A 19255-nucleotide genomic window follows, 5' to 3' on the forward strand; every position below is an offset into this window, starting at 1 on the left:
CTGTGACACTGGGAGATGTTTGGGAGGAGGGGAGGGGGGGAGATGTCTTGCTGCTGAGAGAGGGATTGGAGGAGGGGGGTGTCATGGTGTCAGGAAGGGGGGGAAGCGAGGGAGGTAGGAGAGTGGGGATTGGACTCTGTAGTGAAGGTGAGGGTGGGGGGGTTGTGGGCTGGTCAAACCTGTTGAAGAAGTTGTTGAGTTTGTTTGCCTTCTCCACAGTCCCCCCCACTGTGCTTTTCTTGGTGTTGTGGCCTGTGATGGTTTTCACACCATTCCAGACCTCCCTCATATTGTTCCTCTCCAACTTCTGCTCCACCTTCCTCCTGTAGGTGTCCTTTGCTTCCCTCAGGCAGCGTTTCACCTCCCGCTGTGCTGCCTTCATCTCCTCCTTCACTTTGCTCCTGAAAGCCTTCTTCTTCATGTTGAGGACAGCTTTGACTTCCTGTGTTACCCACGGTTTGTTATTAGGATAACACCGTACCGTCTTAGCAGGGGCGACCGTGTCCACACAAAAGTTGAGGTAGTCTGTAAGACAGTGTGTCGCCCCCTCTATGTCCTCACCATGTGGGCTCAGGAGCACATCCCAGTCTGTGGTGTCATAGCAGTCTCTCAGAGCATCCTCCTTTTCTGGGGTCCATCTCCGGATGGAGCGCGTTGTGACAGGCTGCCTTTGGACGAGGGGTGTGTATTGTGGCTGTAGGTAAACCAGGTTGTGGTCTGACTTCCCTAGTGGGGGGAGGGGGGTGGCTCTGTATGCATCTCTCACATTAGCATACAGTAGGTCAATTGTCCTGTTGCTCCTTGTGGGACAATTCACAAACTGGTGAAAAGCAGCCAGAGTAGAGTCCAGTGTGGCATGGTTAAAGTCTCCAGATATAATAATGAAAGCCTCGGGGTTTTGTGTCTGAAGTCTTGCTGTGACTGTGTGTATTTTCTCACAGGCAGCTGTTGCGTCGGCCCTCGGAGGGATGTAAACACACACACAGATCACATGACTGAACTCCCGAGGTAGATAATATGGCCGCAAGCTAACAGCTAGCAGCTCCAGGTCCGGACGGCATACCGAAACTTTAACGGAGACGTGTCCAGGGTTACAGTATCTGTTGTTAACGTAGACAATGAGTCCCCCACCTCTGCTTTTTCCGCTGGCCTGCGTGTCCCTATCGGCTCTCACGGGTGTGAAACCGCATAGGTCTACGTTAGCCTGCGGCGTTAGCTCGGTTAGCCACGTCTCCGTGAAGATAAACAAGCTGCACTCACGGTATAGTCTGTGGTTGTTCAGAGCGCACAGTTCGTCAATCTTATTCTGTAACGAGTTCACGTTGCCCATGATCACTGTCGGGATTGATGGTTTGAATCGCCTCCGGTGATCCGCTCTCCTCGCTCCAGCTTTGCAGCCTCTGTAGCTCCTCTTTAGCTCGGCCGGGATGTTGTGTCGCATGCCGGTCTGTCCCTTTGTTTTTAGTGCCAGCAGCTCCGCTCTCGAATAGATGAAGGAACTGGTTCCAGAAGTTTTAAAAAGTGCATTATCCATCTTGTATCGCTATATCTAAGAGGTATAAGTAGAGGAAGGTGAAAAAAAAGTTTGAAAAGCCTAGTCTAAAAAGTTAAAGTTAACAAAAAGGTGCGGTGTTGCAGAGCTACTTGGAAAGGCTGCCGTCACTCCAGCGCCATCTTGATGATGTCATCTTGATGACTTGCATGCATAACAGTGAGCTTTCCTTGCAGGAGCAGTTTTGTCTTAGTTGTGAGCTTTTCTTGTACCGGACTCTGCGCCCTAATTTTAGTGTCAGACCACACATTCAGAGTATTCCATCAGAACCAACCACGACGCAAGAGGAACACTGATGACGTGCAACCCCATGACCCAATCTGGGGCAGTGATGTACCAGCGGAGTTCAAGTTGTGGACCACCAGACAGAAGGTCCTGCACTCACTGTTCCCATGGGTCGGAACTGGAAAAAACACGTTAAGAATTGAGACTCTTGACTACCGATTTGGACTTTTCCTGAACAGCTCAACAAAGATAAATAAGGCTCAGAATGAGGAAATCGACGCGATCAGAATAGTGGTCATGCAACACAGGGTCGCCCTGGACATGATTCTCGCTGAGAGAGGGGGCCTCTGTGTCTTATTCAACACCACTTGTTGCACCTATATCCCGGACAACGTGCACTCCTTGACCATGACCACCGCCCTAGACAAGTTGCGACAACTGAGTAATGCGCAGCAACAAGACTATGTCACGAACAATGAGGACTGGCTGACCTGGCTGCTGAGTGGCAGCTGGAAGACCCTCGTGATAAAAGGACTCGTACTGATAGGAGTTCTGCTTCTATTATTGTGCTTGTTTTCTACATGTATCCTACCATGCATAAGATCCATGATTGACAAAATGGTACAGGCCACAGTAATTACCTATGTTGGACTGCCACTAGAAGATGAATCGGATGAAGAAGATTTAGTATAGAAACACACACACATACTGAATGATGCTACAATTGAAAATGTTATAAGCAAGTGATTGTTGGCTGATAATAAAGTATGATTAAGTGAAAAATATTAACATCAGGAGGGGATGTTAAAGAAGAAACGCTTTTATGAGTTTTATGTTGCATTAAAGTATATGTTCATATTTTACTCTTAATAGGAAAAGAACAAAATGTACTACTCGCTCTGTTTATAGAAAGAGGAAGTTCACCCTATGACATTTATACGAACTTAGACACACACACACACACACACACACATATATTCAAAATTAGAGGAAACTGCTATGCTTGTTTCACCCTGCTATAAATAATAAACGACTACTGCAGCTCGGTGTGAGTCCTCTCTGAGCCCTCACCCGTGCAGCACGTTAACCGTCTCCAAGTGTCTCAGTGTTGTTTATTCACCTGTTTGATAACTGTAAATCTCTGACAACAGTTTATTTATATCATCTTCACGTGAACACATTCAAGAACATCACAGATGAAGAAACATTAAAAACTTCCACACTACATGAAGCAAGAAAAATAGTTTATTCCTTTATGTAGAAAAAACAGAAACATCAAACATCTCCAAGACTCTCTTTGAAAGAACTAAAAACCTTTGTTCTCACGGTCCAATCATGAGTGAACTCCCCGATGAAGCCTTGTGTGCTAAAACATGTCAGAGTTTTAAAGGTTAAACATGAGTTTCCAAAACGTTTTGCTGGAGAACAATGAACTATTTGACTGAGTTTCAATCATTTACAGACGAGCAAAACCAGGACAGAGAAAAAAGGACAAAACTGACTCAGTAAAAAACAGAAAAGAAGATCCCATGTAGATCTGTATTATGTAGAAGTTCAGCCCAGCAACCAGTTCAGTTCAACACAAGTTTAAATGATTCTATCTGAACTCTGTGGAGCCTGATCTCAAGCTTTTTGACTCTGACACAGAAACCAGAGGATCTTTCTGTGTCTTCAGATTCACTGTGATCCAGTGATGGGAGTGATTTCAGCCCTGAGTGATCGCGCTGATGTTTGCACAGAGCAGACAATGAGGTGAATGTTTGGGCACATTGGTAACAGTGAAACAGTTTATTAGTAACGTGGGATCGTTTGTGTGCAGAGTATGAACTGAGATTCCTGAAGCTCTTGTCACACTGGTCACAGCTGTAGTTTCCTTCTATGTGTGTTCGTTCATGCCTGTTACGATTACCTGACTGTGAGAAGCTTCTCTCACAGTGTCTGCACTTGTGTGGTTTCTCTCCTGTGTGGACTCGTTTGTGTGATTTAAGGTCCCTTGCAGTGGTGAAGGATGACCCACACTGATCACAGAGGTGCTTTTTAACCCCACTGTGAATCAGGTCATGTTGTTTTAAATCACTTGATGTGGTGAAGCTTCTCCCACATTCTTTGCAGTATTTCAGTTTGTCTCCAGTGTGTCTACGTTGATGTGTTTTAAGGGCAGCTTGCCAACTGAAAGTTTTTCCACAGAGGTCACAATGAAAGTCTTTCCCACCACCACAGTGATGACAGGGTTGAGAACTGGATCCATCTGTGTCGCTCTGCTTCTAAACAAAGACACAAAGACAGTGTAAGTCAGTCCTTCAACATTTGTATCCTGAACGTCGCCTGAAATAAAGAGCATCTCTGCAGACGTCCAACTACATTTGACTGTTTCAGTTAACACACTCAGTTTACTGGGCTGCAATAACTACAATACTACCACCATAATACTACAGTAATACTAAAATCATAACTGAAAGGAAAATCTGAATAATCACTCAGAGCTGCTTTTCCATGCAGTAGAATTGCTAACATGCTAACACAGTTTAATGAGCAGAGTTGTTCCAAACATCCATCCATCCATCCATCCATCTTCATCCGCTTATCCGAGGTCGGGTCGCGGGGGTAGCAGCCTAAGCAAAGAGGTCCAGACCTCCCTCTCCCCAGCCACCTCCTCCAGCTTGTCCGGGGGAATACCAAGGCGTTCCCAGGCCAGCCGAGAGATATAATCTCTCCAGCGTGTCCTGGGTCTGCCCCGGGGCCTCCTCCCGGTGGGACATGCCTGGAACACCTCGCCCAGGGGGCATCCTTGCCAGATGCCCGAACCACCTCAGCTGGCTCCTTTCGATGTGGAGCAGCAGCTGCTCTACTCTAAGCCCCTCCCGGATGGCCGAACTTCTCACCCTATCTCTAAGGGAGAGGCCAGCCACCCTTCGGAGGAAGCTCATTTCCGCCGCTTGTATCCGCGATCTCGTTCTTTCGGTCACTACCCACAGCTCGTGGCCATAGGTGAGGGTAGGGACGTAGATCGACCGGTAAATTGAGAGCTTCGCTTTTACACTCAGCTCCCTCTTCACCACGACTGACCGGTGCAGCGTCCGCATTACTGCAGCCGCAGCCCCAATCCGTCTGTCGATCTCCAGCTCCCTTCTCCCATCACTCGCGAACAAGACCCCGAGATACTTGAACTCCTCCACTTGGGGCAGGAACTCATCCCCGACCCGGAGTGGGCACTCCACCCTTTTCCGGCTGAGAACCATGGCCTCAGATTTGGAGGTGCTGATCCTCATTCCCGCTGCTTCACACTCGGCTGCGAACCACTCCAGTGCGAGCTGGAGGCCCTCACCCGATGAAGCCAACAGAACCACATCATCCGCAAAAATCAGAGATGAGATTCTGAGGCCACCAAAGCGAAAGCCCTCCGCCACTTGGCTGCGCCTAGAAATCCTGTCCATAAAAATTATGAACAGAACCGGAGACAAAGGGCAGCCCTGGCGGAGCCCATCACCCAAACAGTCAGGCTAAAATGACAAGATAACAATATAAATACATACCTCACAGTAGCTGCACTTGTAGAGTCTCTTTCTGGTGTGGATCTGTTGGTGTCGTCTCAGGTGACGTGGAGATTTAAAAGTCTTCTCACACAGGTCACATTGATAAGGTCTCTCCTCAGTGTGGGTAAACATGTGTCGTTGTAAGTCTGTGTGAGTTATAAACTCTTTGCCACACTGTTCACAGCAGTACACATCATGTCTGTTGTGAATGCGTAGGTGTGTATTTCGGCTCTCTCTCTGGCTGAAAGTTTTTCCACAGATGTCACAGCTGTATGCCTTAATTCCAGAGTGGGTAACTAGATGCCTCTGTAAGTGGCTACTGTGAGTAAAAGCTCTGCCACACTGATCACAGCTGTATGCCTTAATTCCAGAGTGGGTAACTAGATGACTCTGTAAGTGGCTACTTTGAGTAAAAGCTCTGCCACACTGATCACAGCTGTACGCTTTAACTCCACTGTGGATGAGTTGGTGTTTTTTTAGGTAACCCTTCCTGGAAAAAGAATTTCCACACAAGTCACAGCTGAACGGTCTCTCTCCAGTGTGGATGACCTGATGCCGTTTTAGTGAAGCCCTCACAGTAAAACCCTTCCCACACTCGTCACAGGTGTGTTTTTTCTCTCCCTTTCTTCTGTGAGGTTTGTCGGCCTCCTGAGAGCGCTGACTTCTGGCTCCATGTTGGTCCTGCAGTGACAGAGATACAAACAGAGGCAGTGAGTGAAATGCAGTCGTGGAACAAACTCAACCTTCAAACTCCATTAACACTAGTTTTAAACCTGAAGGTGGAGCGTGGCGCCAAACACCTTAAAGGTCTCTTATCCCCACCTGCTGGTAGTTCTAACACATTACATCCAACCTGCTGTTAAAGATAATTCATGACTGTTCAAACACTAAACTCATGCACACACACACACACACACACACACACACACACACACACACACACACACATTATTTTATAATTTAGATTATTTTGTTGTTTCCTATTACATATTTCTATAATTTGTATAGATTTATACAGAATTATTCAGTGATAATAAATCCTATGTTTGTTTATTCTAAAGGAACCCCGTTAGCTTCCACAACAGATGTTGCTCGTCTTCCGTCAAATACTCACATAAAATATTACACAATAAAGTGGATTCAAGATATCCACATAATTTCACTCTTACATCCACAGTGACGTTTCACAATTGTTCAAATATAAGCAATCAATAATAATAATAATAATATCAATAACATTGAGGCACATTACACAAATTTCAAAAACAAATCATGTCTTACAATATTTACAACAACTAAAAGCTCTGTAAATCGGCTTTTAAGTGTTCATTGAAGTTTTGAATAATTCTCTAATTTTTTAAGGCAACTTATTCCACTTAAAAGTTGCTCTAAATGTAACAGTTTTACAAAACGTTACTTTTAACTCGAGCATTTACTAAATTGCAGCTTGTTGAAAACTGTGTAATATGATGATGTATTTCATCTGGATACTGCAGCTGAGCAGAATAAATGTGGTGTGTTTAACAGAATTGCTTTCTTTAGAACTACAAGTAAGCCATAGAATATTTTAGCCTGTACAGGAAGCCAAGAAAGGTTATTATGCATTTTATCAATATTAGTATAGTATGAACATCTTCACACTAATCTGGACGCCTTATTCTGGACTAACTGAAGTCTGTTAAGATCTGTCTTATTAGCTGCTGACCAAATGATTGAACAATACTCCAGATGAGACATTACTAGTGCATTAATGACATCTTTCATAATGAAGAAGTGATACACAAAGAGCATTTCATAGCCATAGCTATGCCTTGTCGGCAGAGTTATGTGACATTAGTGATGTTTGTACTTTCAGCGTTAACTTGGTTTTAAAGCCTTTAAAATATACGCCGTTCAATAGTCGACCTTAATCTGACAGAGAATGTGATGATTTTGTGGATAATTAAAGTCAGTCATATATCCACAAACACAACAAGCTGAAAGTCAGTGATGCTGCTCGGTTTGCAGTCCTGAACATCACGGCACAAGCAGGATTCACTGCACTGTTAATGTTAGCTGTGTTATATTGCTGCCTCTGTTCGGTGGTGTCGAGCCAAACGCACTTTAACGTGTGTTTGAACGAGCTGACGGTTCACTCGTTAAGCTGAAAGAAAGATGCTTTAATCACAGCAGTCACACATGTGTCCACTGCACCATCTGGAACTCTTCTTGTTTACACTCGTAATAACACAAACACTAAATCCTGCTTCTCTGGTGCTGTTGTGTAGCAGTGTGTACACCTGAGACTGTCACCTGTCTGTCTGTCCTGCACTCTCTCTCTGTTTCTTTCTCTCTGATTGTGGAATAAAAGTATGAACATGTGTTTATAAGTTACACTTGTGTTTGAATCCTGCAGCTTATCACACATTTGATTTCCATGTGTGACGACTGCAAGTGTCCAGAGTGAGGACAGACTGAGGGAGCCACTGCTGCACATCATCTGTGAGGCTTTGCAGCCCTGATGATCCACCAGGACAAACTCAGCAGTGTGTGAGGAAGAGGAGGAGGAAGAGCCAGCAGCAGCTGACAGATGGAGAGAATAGACAGACTGTTCCCTGTTTGTGAAGGACTGCTAGGAAAGTTTAACATAACTGTCTGTGCTGAATCAGTCTTATTAGGTAATGTTCAAATAATGTGATCATCCCAGTGTTTCCAGTGTGGGAGAAAGTACTCAGGGCCTTCAAGTTACACACTATGAAAGGCAGCAACAAGTTTAATGTTCAGAAACCTAAAGTCTGTATCAGCAGCAGAATGGAGCTAAAAATAAATGTTGGTTTCAGTTCTATGAAGCTTTGAGTATTTTGGATCAGTAGCTGCTGTGTTTGTTGCATCATATTGCTGTAACTGTTTATATGCTTTATATATTCTGAGCTAAGTTGATCTATAGTGTTACATCATATTCTATAAGGATGTTATGTGTTTGTAGACTTTCTGCCCAGTTTGACCCATTTAGCAGACGTCAGCCTGTTTAAGGCTCTGATATCTATTCTGTGTGACTTACAGCAGTTATGACATGGTCTGATTTTCTCACCCAATAAAGGAATATTTCATATATCAGTCGACTCTTCATTCTATCAGACACAGTTATCACAGCTCCTACATTTGCTTTTTACACATATATGTAAGCATTCAGCCACATTTAGTACCAACATATTAAATGAACAATATTTGTCTCTTATATATGATACATCTGTATACACACTGTCACAGATACTTGTCTGTGAGTGAAGTGATTAATATGATAACTATAATATTGGCCATATTATATTTACATTACCACAGTGAGATGACTTTAGTCTCATGAACAACATCAGCTAATTGTTATTTACAGCTAATCTTAAACGACTGTTCAGCACAGAAATGAAGCCCAACAATCATGTTTCACAGTCCTGTGGTCTCAGTCTCAGATACTCATCAAATCACACAGAGCTCATGTAGAAACAAATGAACTAAATATGTTCTCCTTCATTTCTGTCAAACAAAGCTGTATGAAACGTTTCCAGCTGTTAGTATCATGGTTGCTAGGCAACCTGGGCAGCGCGACGGAGGCTAGACGTCCCATTTCACGAGCCTACGAGCCTCGCACTTCGGCCTTAGCGGTCTTTGAGTACGCGGCCCTTGAGGACTTTAAAGCTGCAGAACCTGAATCGGGATACAGCCATGATGATCTCCAGCCTCGTGCTCGCCAACATTCTCACCTGAGTTAAGAAGACGATCACTGAAATGGTCTCAGCAGGTCCTTTGATGACAGCAATGAAATGCAGTGGTAAGGCTTTTTGGGGATTAAGTTCGTTTTCATGGCAAAGAAGGACGATGCAGTTCATCTGATCACTCCTCATAACATTCTGGAGTGCAGGCAAAATGCTATTATAAAAACTTAAGCAGCAACTTCTCCAGGTTCCAATATTTATGCAATTCTCAAACCTTTTGGCCACGACTGTATAACCTCTTCTGAAGTTTAGTGGATATTATACATGGTTATGCTCAGGATGTGTCGGCCAGTTTCCACTGGAAACGCCTTTTGGTTAAACTGTCAGCGAGGAATTTGCATTTGCACTGTTACATTTTTATATAACTTTAATGCACATAAACAACAGCTGCTTGTTTCAGTGAAAATACATTGATGGGTTTTTAATAAAGTTGTGCAGCTGTAAAGTATTTTGTCTGGTGTCAATTCTATCGTCAGCTACATCGTTATGGCAAATGTTCAAATGTATATGGTGATAAATATCTTTGGTCATATGGTCCTGCTCTGTCTGTCACCTTCTGTGTTGAGCTCATTGTTTCCTCTGTAGTGGCTGAGCTGAGTCCAAGTAGCTGAAAATGTTCCTCTGCTGCTCCGTCAGACTCTCCTCCTCCTGCTGATCAGCTGGGACACAAAACAGATCTTTGTTAGGCTCCACACTGCACTGAAGAGTCAAAGTGTCTCATATGTTCATCTGACAAGTAAAAGAACACATTTTTGTTTCCCGAGGTGGGCAACTTGTTGGAAACAAACACAAAAGCTTTGAGCACTGATACCTGCCATTGCTGGCATTGAAAGATGCAACGCCAGCAATGTGGATTGTCAAGACTCAAACCAATCATCAAGCAAAGACAACAGGGATCATTTGTTTCTGTTTATTTAGCATTCACAGCATTTGTAGTTGCCTTCTGTGCAGGGGAAGTCCACGCACACTGTGTGGTACCGCCATCCGCAGAAGGTGCATTCAACCTCTGTAAGAGAAACGAGATTGTCTGAGACTGAAATGATATTCACTAAAGAAGTGGTGATTTGTAAAACTTCACATTTTGATCCGGGACGTACTCTGCATGAAAACAAGCGCTCACTCTTCCTACTCAACAAATGACAAGGGCGGAGCCTTATACCACGTGATACAGAAGCTGTGCCGTGTGATGCTAAAATTAGCAGGGAAAAAACAACGGAGAGCACGTCAGGGATGACGAGAAAGTGACAGGAGAAAATCCGTCCGGGTCAACCACCCAAACATCAATAACGGGAACCTTATACAGCGCTTCCCTATACACGTCAAACTCCCGCAGGCACAAAGACATCACGGAGGCTATCACTTATCACCTGACCAAAGATATGTGTAACGGTCTTTTGCATTTGATGTTTGTTGCATTTGATATTTGTTAAGCTGTATGTCTGGATTTTGTTCCTTTGCGCCCTCTGGTGGTGAACTGTGCAGGGTACAGCTTTGCTGTTTGGGTCTCCACCCAGCAACTTTTCTTTTGCTAGCGCACATGGTGTCTGCATGCTGCAACTCACAGTTAGCTCCACACATGGAGAAAATATTGTTTAAAGAGTGAAAATAATTGACGAAGAAGATGGAAGATAAGGCAATAAGGCCATAAAGCTCTATTTAGCACTTCCTGGATGTCAGCTCACGAGGTTTGTGTATTTTAAATGGTTTATTTTCTGTAATTAAGGATTTTTTTGATTGATTGACACTATGTACAAGAGCGCATTTTGATGTGATGTTTTTGTTTTATTGTTTTGTCCGTGAGCAGTTCTCACGGGTTGCCAAGACCAGAATAAACCCTGTTTTATAACTACATCGTGCGTACGTCAATCCTTGAGGGTGCTACAGTGAGAACTCCGCTCTGCACGGGTAGATGAAGGACGCAGCCCCGCAGGAAATTCAGGTGCCCCGAAAATAAGTGTTGCCTCAGTTAAAGGACTCAATATAATTAACCACAAGAAAGAGAAATAAAAAGGAAAAGGACTGTAAAATTAATTAAGATAAGTTTCCTTTTATAAATAAACAAAGGACTGAAATATTTCTTCTTTTTTCTTTCCTTCTCATTGTTTACATTTCTGCTGTTCAAGTGACTGATATTCATACAGTGTTAAGTTAATGTTGTGATGAGTAACCTGTGCATCGTGCATATGGTGGGCTTCAGCAGTTGCTGTAAGAAACAGTATTACTGGCTTGGAGAAGAGATGTAATGTGAGTTAAGTATACATGTTAAGTGATGTTTAAGGAGTAATAGTAATTACTGTGCTTTAAAGTTGTAACAGTAAATGAAGATTAATATTCATTTGCTCCTCAACTAACAAATCAAATTTAAGCTGCTGCACCTTTACATTAAGGCTAAGTAAGATACACAAAAAACCCAAACCCCTCCAACAATGGCAGAGTTTGAGGCTAATCCAGAAGTCAGCGAAAAGGGTGATGTGGAACAACTTTCTGCAGATGAGCAACTACAAGCAGTTGAAGGCACAGCTGATGATGTTTCTACTACCTCACAAAGAGCACGACAGAGCCAACGAGTCCGTACATTGACGGAAAAGGGCAAAGAACTGTACGGTGAGCACATAAAGAAGGCTGCACATCGTTTCAGTGTGCGCTATGAGAAGTGGAAGGTTGTCATTAAGAATGCCAAAGGAGCTATAGATGGTCAATGCTCAAAGGATCTGCTACAAGAACATGTTTCCAAGGTTTTGAGTGCTTCTAAGGATGTGAATGCAGCCTATGATGACTTGAGACGTATTGAATCTCCAGATAGTGACACAAGACGAAGGATGGATACGTGTGAAGCCATAACAAAGACAATTATCGAATCTGTAAGAAAGTGTCCAAGCCCAAGTAATGCGGAGGTTCAAAGAGATGAAGAACTTTGGAAGGACACTGAGTCTTCATCTAAATACGTAGCCTCAGATGTGAAAAGTCAAAGGGATGAAAAATGGAAGGAGACTGAGTCTATGCCTAAGTTAGAAGCCTCAGACAGGATGAGTGTTAAGTCACACCACACTAAGCTCTCTTCTCATTCGAGGGTTTCCTCTAGACACTCCAGCCGGCTCTCGGCTAAAAGACAAGATGCAGCTGCTGAAGTTGCAGCAAATGAGGCTGCTCTCCAAGTTCTGCTTGAACAAGAAATCCATATGAAGGAAATTGAAAGGCAAGAAGCAGAAATAGCACAAAGACAAAAGGCTCTAGAAGCTAAGCGCAGAGAAGTAGAGCGACTTGAGACTGTAAAAAAGCTGAATGCAGCAAAGGCTCGACAGCGAGTGTATGAACAAAGTGAATGTTCAGATGAAGAAATATACAACCTACTTCACCACAGATCTGATAAAAATGAAGTCAAGTCTGAAAACAATGACCAGCATATGAAACGGTGTTCCTCGCCACGAAATGTGACACCGCACCAAGAGGTGAACACAGAAGATCTGGTCAAAGCATTTGCAGTGTCTCTTAATGCAAGTCGTCTTCCGGTACCAGAGCCAACAATATTCAGTGGCGACCCTATCAGATATAATGATTGGAAAATTTCCTTTCAGACTCTGATTGACAGGAAAAATATACCAACTGAAGAGAAGACTTATTATCTGAGGAAATATGTAAGTGGACCTGCAAGGAAGGCAATAGAAGGCTACTTCCCGCTTGGCACAGAGTCTGCATACTATGCAGCATGGACAGTTCTCGTAGAGAGGTATGGAAATCCCTTCCTCGTAGCAAAGGCCTTCAGAGACAAACTTGACGCATGGCCTAAGATAAGCTCTAAAGGCAGTATGGAACTTCAAGCATTTGCTGACTTCCTTTGCTGCTGTAAGACAGCCATGTCGCAAATGAAGGGGCTTGAAGTGCTCAATGACTGCAATGAAAACCAAAAAATGCTCGCAAAACTTCCAGATTGGCTTACTTCAAGGTGGAACAGAAAGGTTACAGAAGTGCAAGAAGAGACTCACACCTTTCCAAGCTTCAGCCAATTCGTAGATTTCATCTCACGGGAAGCCAAAATTGCCTGTAATCCCATAACATCTCTCTTTGCTCTGAAGCCAAGTGAAACTGAAGGGGCAAAAACAACAAGGAACAGAGGCAATGGAGCAAAGGTGCTAGCAACTAACTCAAATGATAGGACTGTTAGTGCTAGTTGTGTGTACTGTGAAAGGTTGAGTCACAGCCTACTTAAGTGTAGAAGGTTCATAAATGAGAGCATTGTTGAGAGACCAAAGTTTGTTCAAGACAAGAAGTTATGTTTTGGCTGTCTGAACTCTGGTCATCGCTCCAAGGATTGCGAAGGGAGAGAAACCTGTGACACATGTAATAAAAGACATCCAACATGTCTTCATGACAATCGCACGAAGGAAGACAGAACAAGGAGAAATCCACACAAGAACAGTGACAGGACAAGACAAACGAACGCAGATGTCTCACAAGACAACAGTGTCACACCAACAACAAGTGAAGCGACTTCTAACAGAGTCACACAGAATGTTGACGACACTCACACATCTTCCATTATTCCAGTATGGGTGTCAACCAAAGGTGAGCCAGCGCATGAAATTCTTGTGTACGTGCTCCTTGATACACAGAGCGATACGACCTTTATTCTTGAAGAAACGGTACAAGCTCTGCATATCAAAGGTGAATCGACTCAGCTAAAGCTCACTACTATGTCTTCAAGAAACACAGTTGTGTCCTGTCGCAAGTTCTCAGGTCTACAAGTCAGAGGGTTCTACTCAAATAAGACCATTTCCCTACCAGTGACGTATGCCAGAGACTTTATTCCCGCAAACCGAGATCACATTCCATCGCCTGCAACAGCTAAGGCATGGTCTCATCTTGACTGCATTGCAAGTGAGATCGCTCCACTACAAAGCTGTGATGTTGGTCTGCTGATTGGGTACAACTGCCCCCAAGCACTTGTTCCTTGTGAGGTTGTGTCTGGAAAGGAAAATCAGCCGTTTGTGCAAAGAACTGATCTGGGATGGAGTATTGTGGGTTATGGCAATCCATGTCTCGATTATGGAGACGCCTTCGGAATAAGTCACCAAGTCATTGTGAAGGAAGTGGTGCCTGACATTAATCCCTCTTTAAATCTCACCAACAAGGTTCACTATGTCTACAGAACTCAAATAAAGGAAATGATCTCTCCCACAGAGGTCCTAAAGATGTTGAAGTCTGACTTTGTTGAGAAAGTACCAGAAGACACAAAGGTCTCTCAAGAAGATCTCAAATTTTTAACAAAGATGAAGGCCGGCATTAGGCACAAGGAGGATGGTCATTTTGAAATGCCACTCCCATTTAAGAGTGAAAGGCCGAGAAAAAAAAAAAAAAAAAAAAAAAAAAAATGACAAAGGATGAACTGAAGCTCTGCCATCACGTAATGTCGCATACTGCTGTTTCTGATGTCATTTAGAAAAAAAAAAAAAAAAAAAGAGTGAAAGGCCGAACCTGCCAAACAACAAGGTATGTGCTATTCATCACCTCAAATGTTTAGAAAAAAGGCTCAAGAGTAACAAGCAGTACTACATGGACTATAAGAAATTCATGAATGACATCTTAGCCCATGGAGATGCTGAAAAGGTCACAGAGCAAGACATTGACAAGACACCAGTATGGTACATCCCACATCATGGTGTGTATCATCCACAAAAACCCGGAAAGATTCGTGTCGTCTTTGATGCCTCTGCCAAGTTCCAAGGCGCTTCCTTAAATGACCATCTCCTCACTGGTCCAGAGCTAACAAACACCTTGCTCGGAGTCTTGTGTCGCTTCCGAAGAGGCCCAGTGGCTTTCATGTGTGACATCGAACGCATGTTCCACCAATTCCATGTGCATGCTTGTGACCAAGATTACCTACGGTTCTTGTGGTGGGAGAACGGTGACCTTGAAACTCCATTCACTGTCTACAGGATGAAGGTACACCTATTTGGAGCAGCATCTTCTCCAGGTTGTGCCAACTATGGCCTCAAGCATCTTGCAGCTGAAGGGGAAGGAAGTTTTAATGAAGAAACCATCAAGTTCATCAAAACCAACTTCTATGTTGATGACGGACTAGCAAGTGTTGACACTGAAGATCAGGCAATACAGCTGGTTAATGAAGCACGCAAACTCTGCAGCATGGGCAAACTTCGGTTGCACAAGTTCATCTCAAACAGCACCAAAGTTCTAGCTTCGCTTCCGAAAGAAGAATGCGCTGCAGCTCCCAAAGAGCTAGATATGGCACTCGGTGAAGTACACATGGAAAGAGCACTTGGCGTACAATGGTGTGTGGCATCAGATCAATTTCAGTTCAGAGTAGTTGTTAAGGACAAACCACTCACCAGAAGAGGAGTATTGGCCACAGTCGCCTCTGTGTTCAATCCACTTGGGTTTGTGTCACCTTTCATTCTGCTGGGAAAGCAGATTTTGCAACAAATGTGTCGAGATAAACTCAGCCAGGATGATAACTTACCTGACAGACTTCGACCTCAGTGGGAGTATTGGTTGCGTGACCTGGGAAACCTTGCAGACGTAAAGGTTCACAGATGCTACATTCCTTCGACCTTCAAGGCACAGCACTACGAACTTCATCATTTTTCTGATGCAAGTGCATCTGGATATGGAATGTGCACTTACCTCAGAGCAGTAAGCACAACTGGTGAAGTCCACTGCTCATTGGTGATGGGAAGATCAAGAGTTCCACCAACCAAAGTCACAACTATACCTCGGCTTGAGTTGTCGGCGGCCGTTGTTGCTGTGCGCACTGGTGACATGCTGAAAAAGGAATTGGAAATGGAAATTTCAGAAGAAAGGTATTGGACTGACTCGAAGGTGGTACTCGGATATGTCAGCAATGAAGCCAGAAGATTTCATGTGTTTGTTGCAAACCGAGTGGAACGCATCAAACAAAGCACAGATTCAACCCAATGGAGGTATGTAACTTCCGAAGATAATCCGGCAGACCACGCCTCAAGAGGTCTCACAGCAGAACAACTTGTAGCATCAAACTGGTTCAAAGGCCCAGACCTCCTTTGGCAGAAGATCATACCCAGTGGGGAAATTAAGGTGGGAGAGTTATCAACCAGTGACCCGGAGGTTAAGAAGGTTCAAGTCCACAAGATACAAGGGGAGGAACAAAGGTCACTGTTAGATCGCTTACACAAGTTTTCCGACTGGTCGAGGATGATTAAGGCAGTTGCTAGACTCAAGCGCTATGTGAAAGAAGCAAAGGATCACAAGAGTAGATCACACGACATCAGTAGTGTAACAAGAGAGAAAGGAAGCAGAGTTAACAATCATAAAGATGGTTCAAGAAACAGCCTTTGCTCAAACTTCGAGCTAACAGATTCTGGATTCTTGGATGCAGCAAGATCGTGTCATCTTACATCTATAAATGTGTAAAATGCAGAAGGTTCAGAAGGCGCACAGAGCAGCAGAAGATGGCAGACCTCCCAGAGGATCGGATGGAGACCACACCGCCATTCACCTACTGTGGGATGGACTGCTTTGGTCCTTTTTATGTCAAAGAAGGCCGCAAGGAGCTAAAGCGTTATGGCTTGCTAATCACTTGCATGTGCTCCAGAGCAGTGCATCTTGAAATGCTTGACGATCTCTCTACAGATTCCCTCATCAACTCATTACGTGCATTCATGGCCATCAGAGGTACAGTTCGTCAGATAAGATGTGATCAAGGCACGAATTTTGTCGGCACTAGAAATGAGTTTATTGGAGCATTTAAGGAAATGGATCAAGCCAAGCTAGGGAAACTGGACTGTGAGTTTCTCATGTACACCCCAGCATCTAGTCATATGGGTTGTGTCTGGGAAAGACAAATTCGCACCATAAGAAGTGTTCTCATGTCCATTCTGGAACAATCAGCCAAACAACTCGACAGCTCCTCTCTGAGGACATTCCTGTATGAAGTCATGGCAGTGATTAATAGCAGACCATTGACTACTGACCAACTATGTGATCCATCAAACCCAGAACCTTTAACACCGAATCACATACTAACCATGAAGTCCACAATCATCTCTCCACCTCCAGGAAGGTTTGCGAAAGAAGATCTTTATCTCCGTAAGAGGTGGCGTCGTGTTCAACTACTTGCCAACACTTTCTGGACAAGGTGGAAAAAGGAGTATTTGTTAAATCTTCAAGGAAGACAGAAGTGGACCAAAGAGCACAGAAATGCTAAGATCAATGATGTTGTCCTCCTGAAGGATGAGATAACTCCACGCAACCAGTGGAAGTTGGCAAGGATCATTGAAGTGTATCCTGGAAAGGATGGAAAAGTGAGGAAGGTGAAATTGCTGCTGAGTGATCCAACCCTGGATAGAGCAGGAAAACGTAACTCCAAACCTGTGCACCTGGAAAGACCCATTCAGAAGACAGTCATTCTGATGGAAGCGGAAGACGATTCTCCACCGCACTCTGCTTAAAGGATAATTCACGATAGTTCATTCAAAAGCCGTTCATTAGTTCATAGGCAATACTTTATTCTTTTTAATCACAAGTGATTGGTGGGAGTGTAACGGTCTTTTGCATTTGATGTTTGTTGCATTTGATATTTGTTAAGCTGTATGTCTGGATTTTGTTCCTTTGCACCCTCTGGTGGTGAACTGTGTAGGGTACAGTTTTGCTGTTTGGGTCTCCACCCAGCCACTTTTCTTTTGCTAGCACACATGGTGTCTGCATGCTGCAACTCACAGTTAGCTCCACACATGGAGAAAATATTGTTTAAAGAGTGAAAATAATTGACGAAGAAGATGGAAGATAAGGCAATAAGGCCATAAAGCTCTATTTAGCACCTCCTGGATGTCAGCTCACGAGGTTTGTGTATTTTAAATGGTTTATTTTCTGTAATTAAGGATTTTTTTGATTGATTGACACTACGTACAAGAGCGCATTTTGATGTGATGTTTTTGTTTTATTGTTTTGTCCGTGAGCAGTTCTCACGGGTTGCCAAGACCAGAATAAACCCTGTTTTATAACTACATCGTGCGTACGTCAATCCTTGAGGATTGACAATATGGCTCCCATCAACACTGTGCAAAACGAGGGATTTAGGAAAACGATCAACACCCTAGACAAACGCTACACAGTGCCGTCCCGCAACTATTTTTCTATTGTTGCACTACCTGCTCTGTACACGCAGCGTCGAGCAACGGTGGAGACGGAATTTCAAGCAAGACAACATTTTGCTGCAACAACAAAACGTGAGACATTTGTTGTTTTTATGTTTATTTGTTGTTATGAGAGAATCATGATCTCAATTCTAAGCCAAAAAATCGTGATTCTCATTTTATGCAAAATCGTGCAGCCCTAACATTAACACAAAACTATTGTTTCACCAGAGAAACACACATGAAGAGAGAGAGAGAGACAATAACAGCTACCAAACAGTCGTCATAATTCGTCACACAATGAGAAAAGGACAAATCAACAAGTAACAATGACTAATTAATATTAAAATCTGTAACATAATGTATTGTTTGGAGTTTAGTCTGATTGGTTCAGGATGAGCTGCCATTATCCAATCACACGTCTGCTTACCTGCATCTTTTCTCTTTTTTCTAACCTGAGCACCTGATGGCTTTGAACTTTTGTTGTCCATCTTCCATTGGTTTGAATTTTGCGCTCCAGTACAAACACAAATCCCCCAACCCGAGGATCAGCACAATTAACCTAACAGCAGGAACGTACAGAGGGGGGGGGGGGGCTACAGGGGCTTGAGCACCCGCCCCTTTCCTGATGGTGCCCAAGGTGCCCTTTTGTTGAGGCAACTTTTTTTTTTTTAATTATTATTATTATTTTTTAATGTGTGTGTGTGTGTGTGTGTGTGTGTGTGTGTGTGTGTGTGTGTGTGTGTGTGTGTGTGTGTGTGTGTGTGTGTGTGTGTGTGTGCGGAGTCCTGTCTGTGCCCCTAAAATAATAATATTTAACTATTAATCACAGTTTTGCTAAATAAAAGGATCTGGCTTGCATCAGTCACATGATCACATTTAACCAATGATCGCCCTTGACGGCAGAACGCGCTGGTTACGAGCCGGGAACGAGCTCACAAAGAGCACGCGCATTTGTTGCGGTCCGGAGCTGTAGGAGAAACACAAGTTAACTCAGAGACACAGACTGATGCGACAAAACCAGTAAGTAGGTGTACAGCGCACACTGTAGTGTGTAGCACCCAGGAGTAT

General features: G+C 43.7%; 3 protein-coding genes and 1 pseudogene across 3 annotated transcripts in view; 2 read left to right on the plus strand and 2 right to left on the minus strand.

The window, feature by feature from the left end:
* The window catches only part of LOC147300668 (NACHT, LRR and PYD domains-containing protein 12-like), a 355313-nt gene that overhangs the window by 107224 nt on the left and 228834 nt on the right, over window positions 1–19255 (plus strand). The window lies entirely within an intron of this gene.
* LOC147300669 (uncharacterized) lies at window positions 213–1946 on the minus strand (annotated as a pseudogene).
* LOC147300670 (uncharacterized) lies at window positions 3005–18552 on the minus strand. The gene is made up of 4 exons (XM_086285022.1): window positions 15699–18552; window positions 9613–9718; window positions 5311–5991; window positions 3005–4041 (listed from the first exon to the last, which is right to left on the minus strand). The coding sequence occupies exons 2-4, from the start codon at window positions 9628–9630 to the stop codon at window positions 3349–3351; spliced, it is 1392 nt and encodes a 463-aa protein (XP_086141148.1). The 5' UTR covers window positions 9631–9718; window positions 15699–18552; the 3' UTR covers window positions 3005–3348.
* LOC147300671 (uncharacterized) lies at window positions 10255–12612 on the plus strand. Its single transcript, XM_086285033.1, is given in 2 exon segments — window positions 10255–12539; window positions 12542–12612. Coding segments are annotated over 2 exon segments (1125 nt in total). The 5' UTR covers window positions 10255–11485.

Source organism: Aulonocara sp. 'chitande type north' Nkhata Bay, unplaced genomic scaffold (assembly GCF_057382095.1).
Source record: "Aulonocara sp. 'chitande type north' Nkhata Bay isolate Kocher_YH1m ecotype deep benthic unplaced genomic scaffold, A_spYH_male_GT1.1 unmapped_scaffold_20, whole genome shotgun sequence".
In the NCBI taxonomy this organism is placed as follows: Eukaryota; Metazoa; Chordata; class Actinopteri; order Cichliformes; family Cichlidae; genus Aulonocara; species Aulonocara sp. 'chitande type north' Nkhata Bay.

What these genes read in the sequence shown, in the direction of transcription:
- LOC147300670 (XM_086285022.1), bottom strand. An exon ending in ACAAGTGCAGCTACTGTGAG is followed by an intron (nt 4,042 to 5,310) that starts GTATGTATTTAT and finishes GTCTTTGTTTAG; the next exon opens with AAGCAGAGCGACACAGATGG.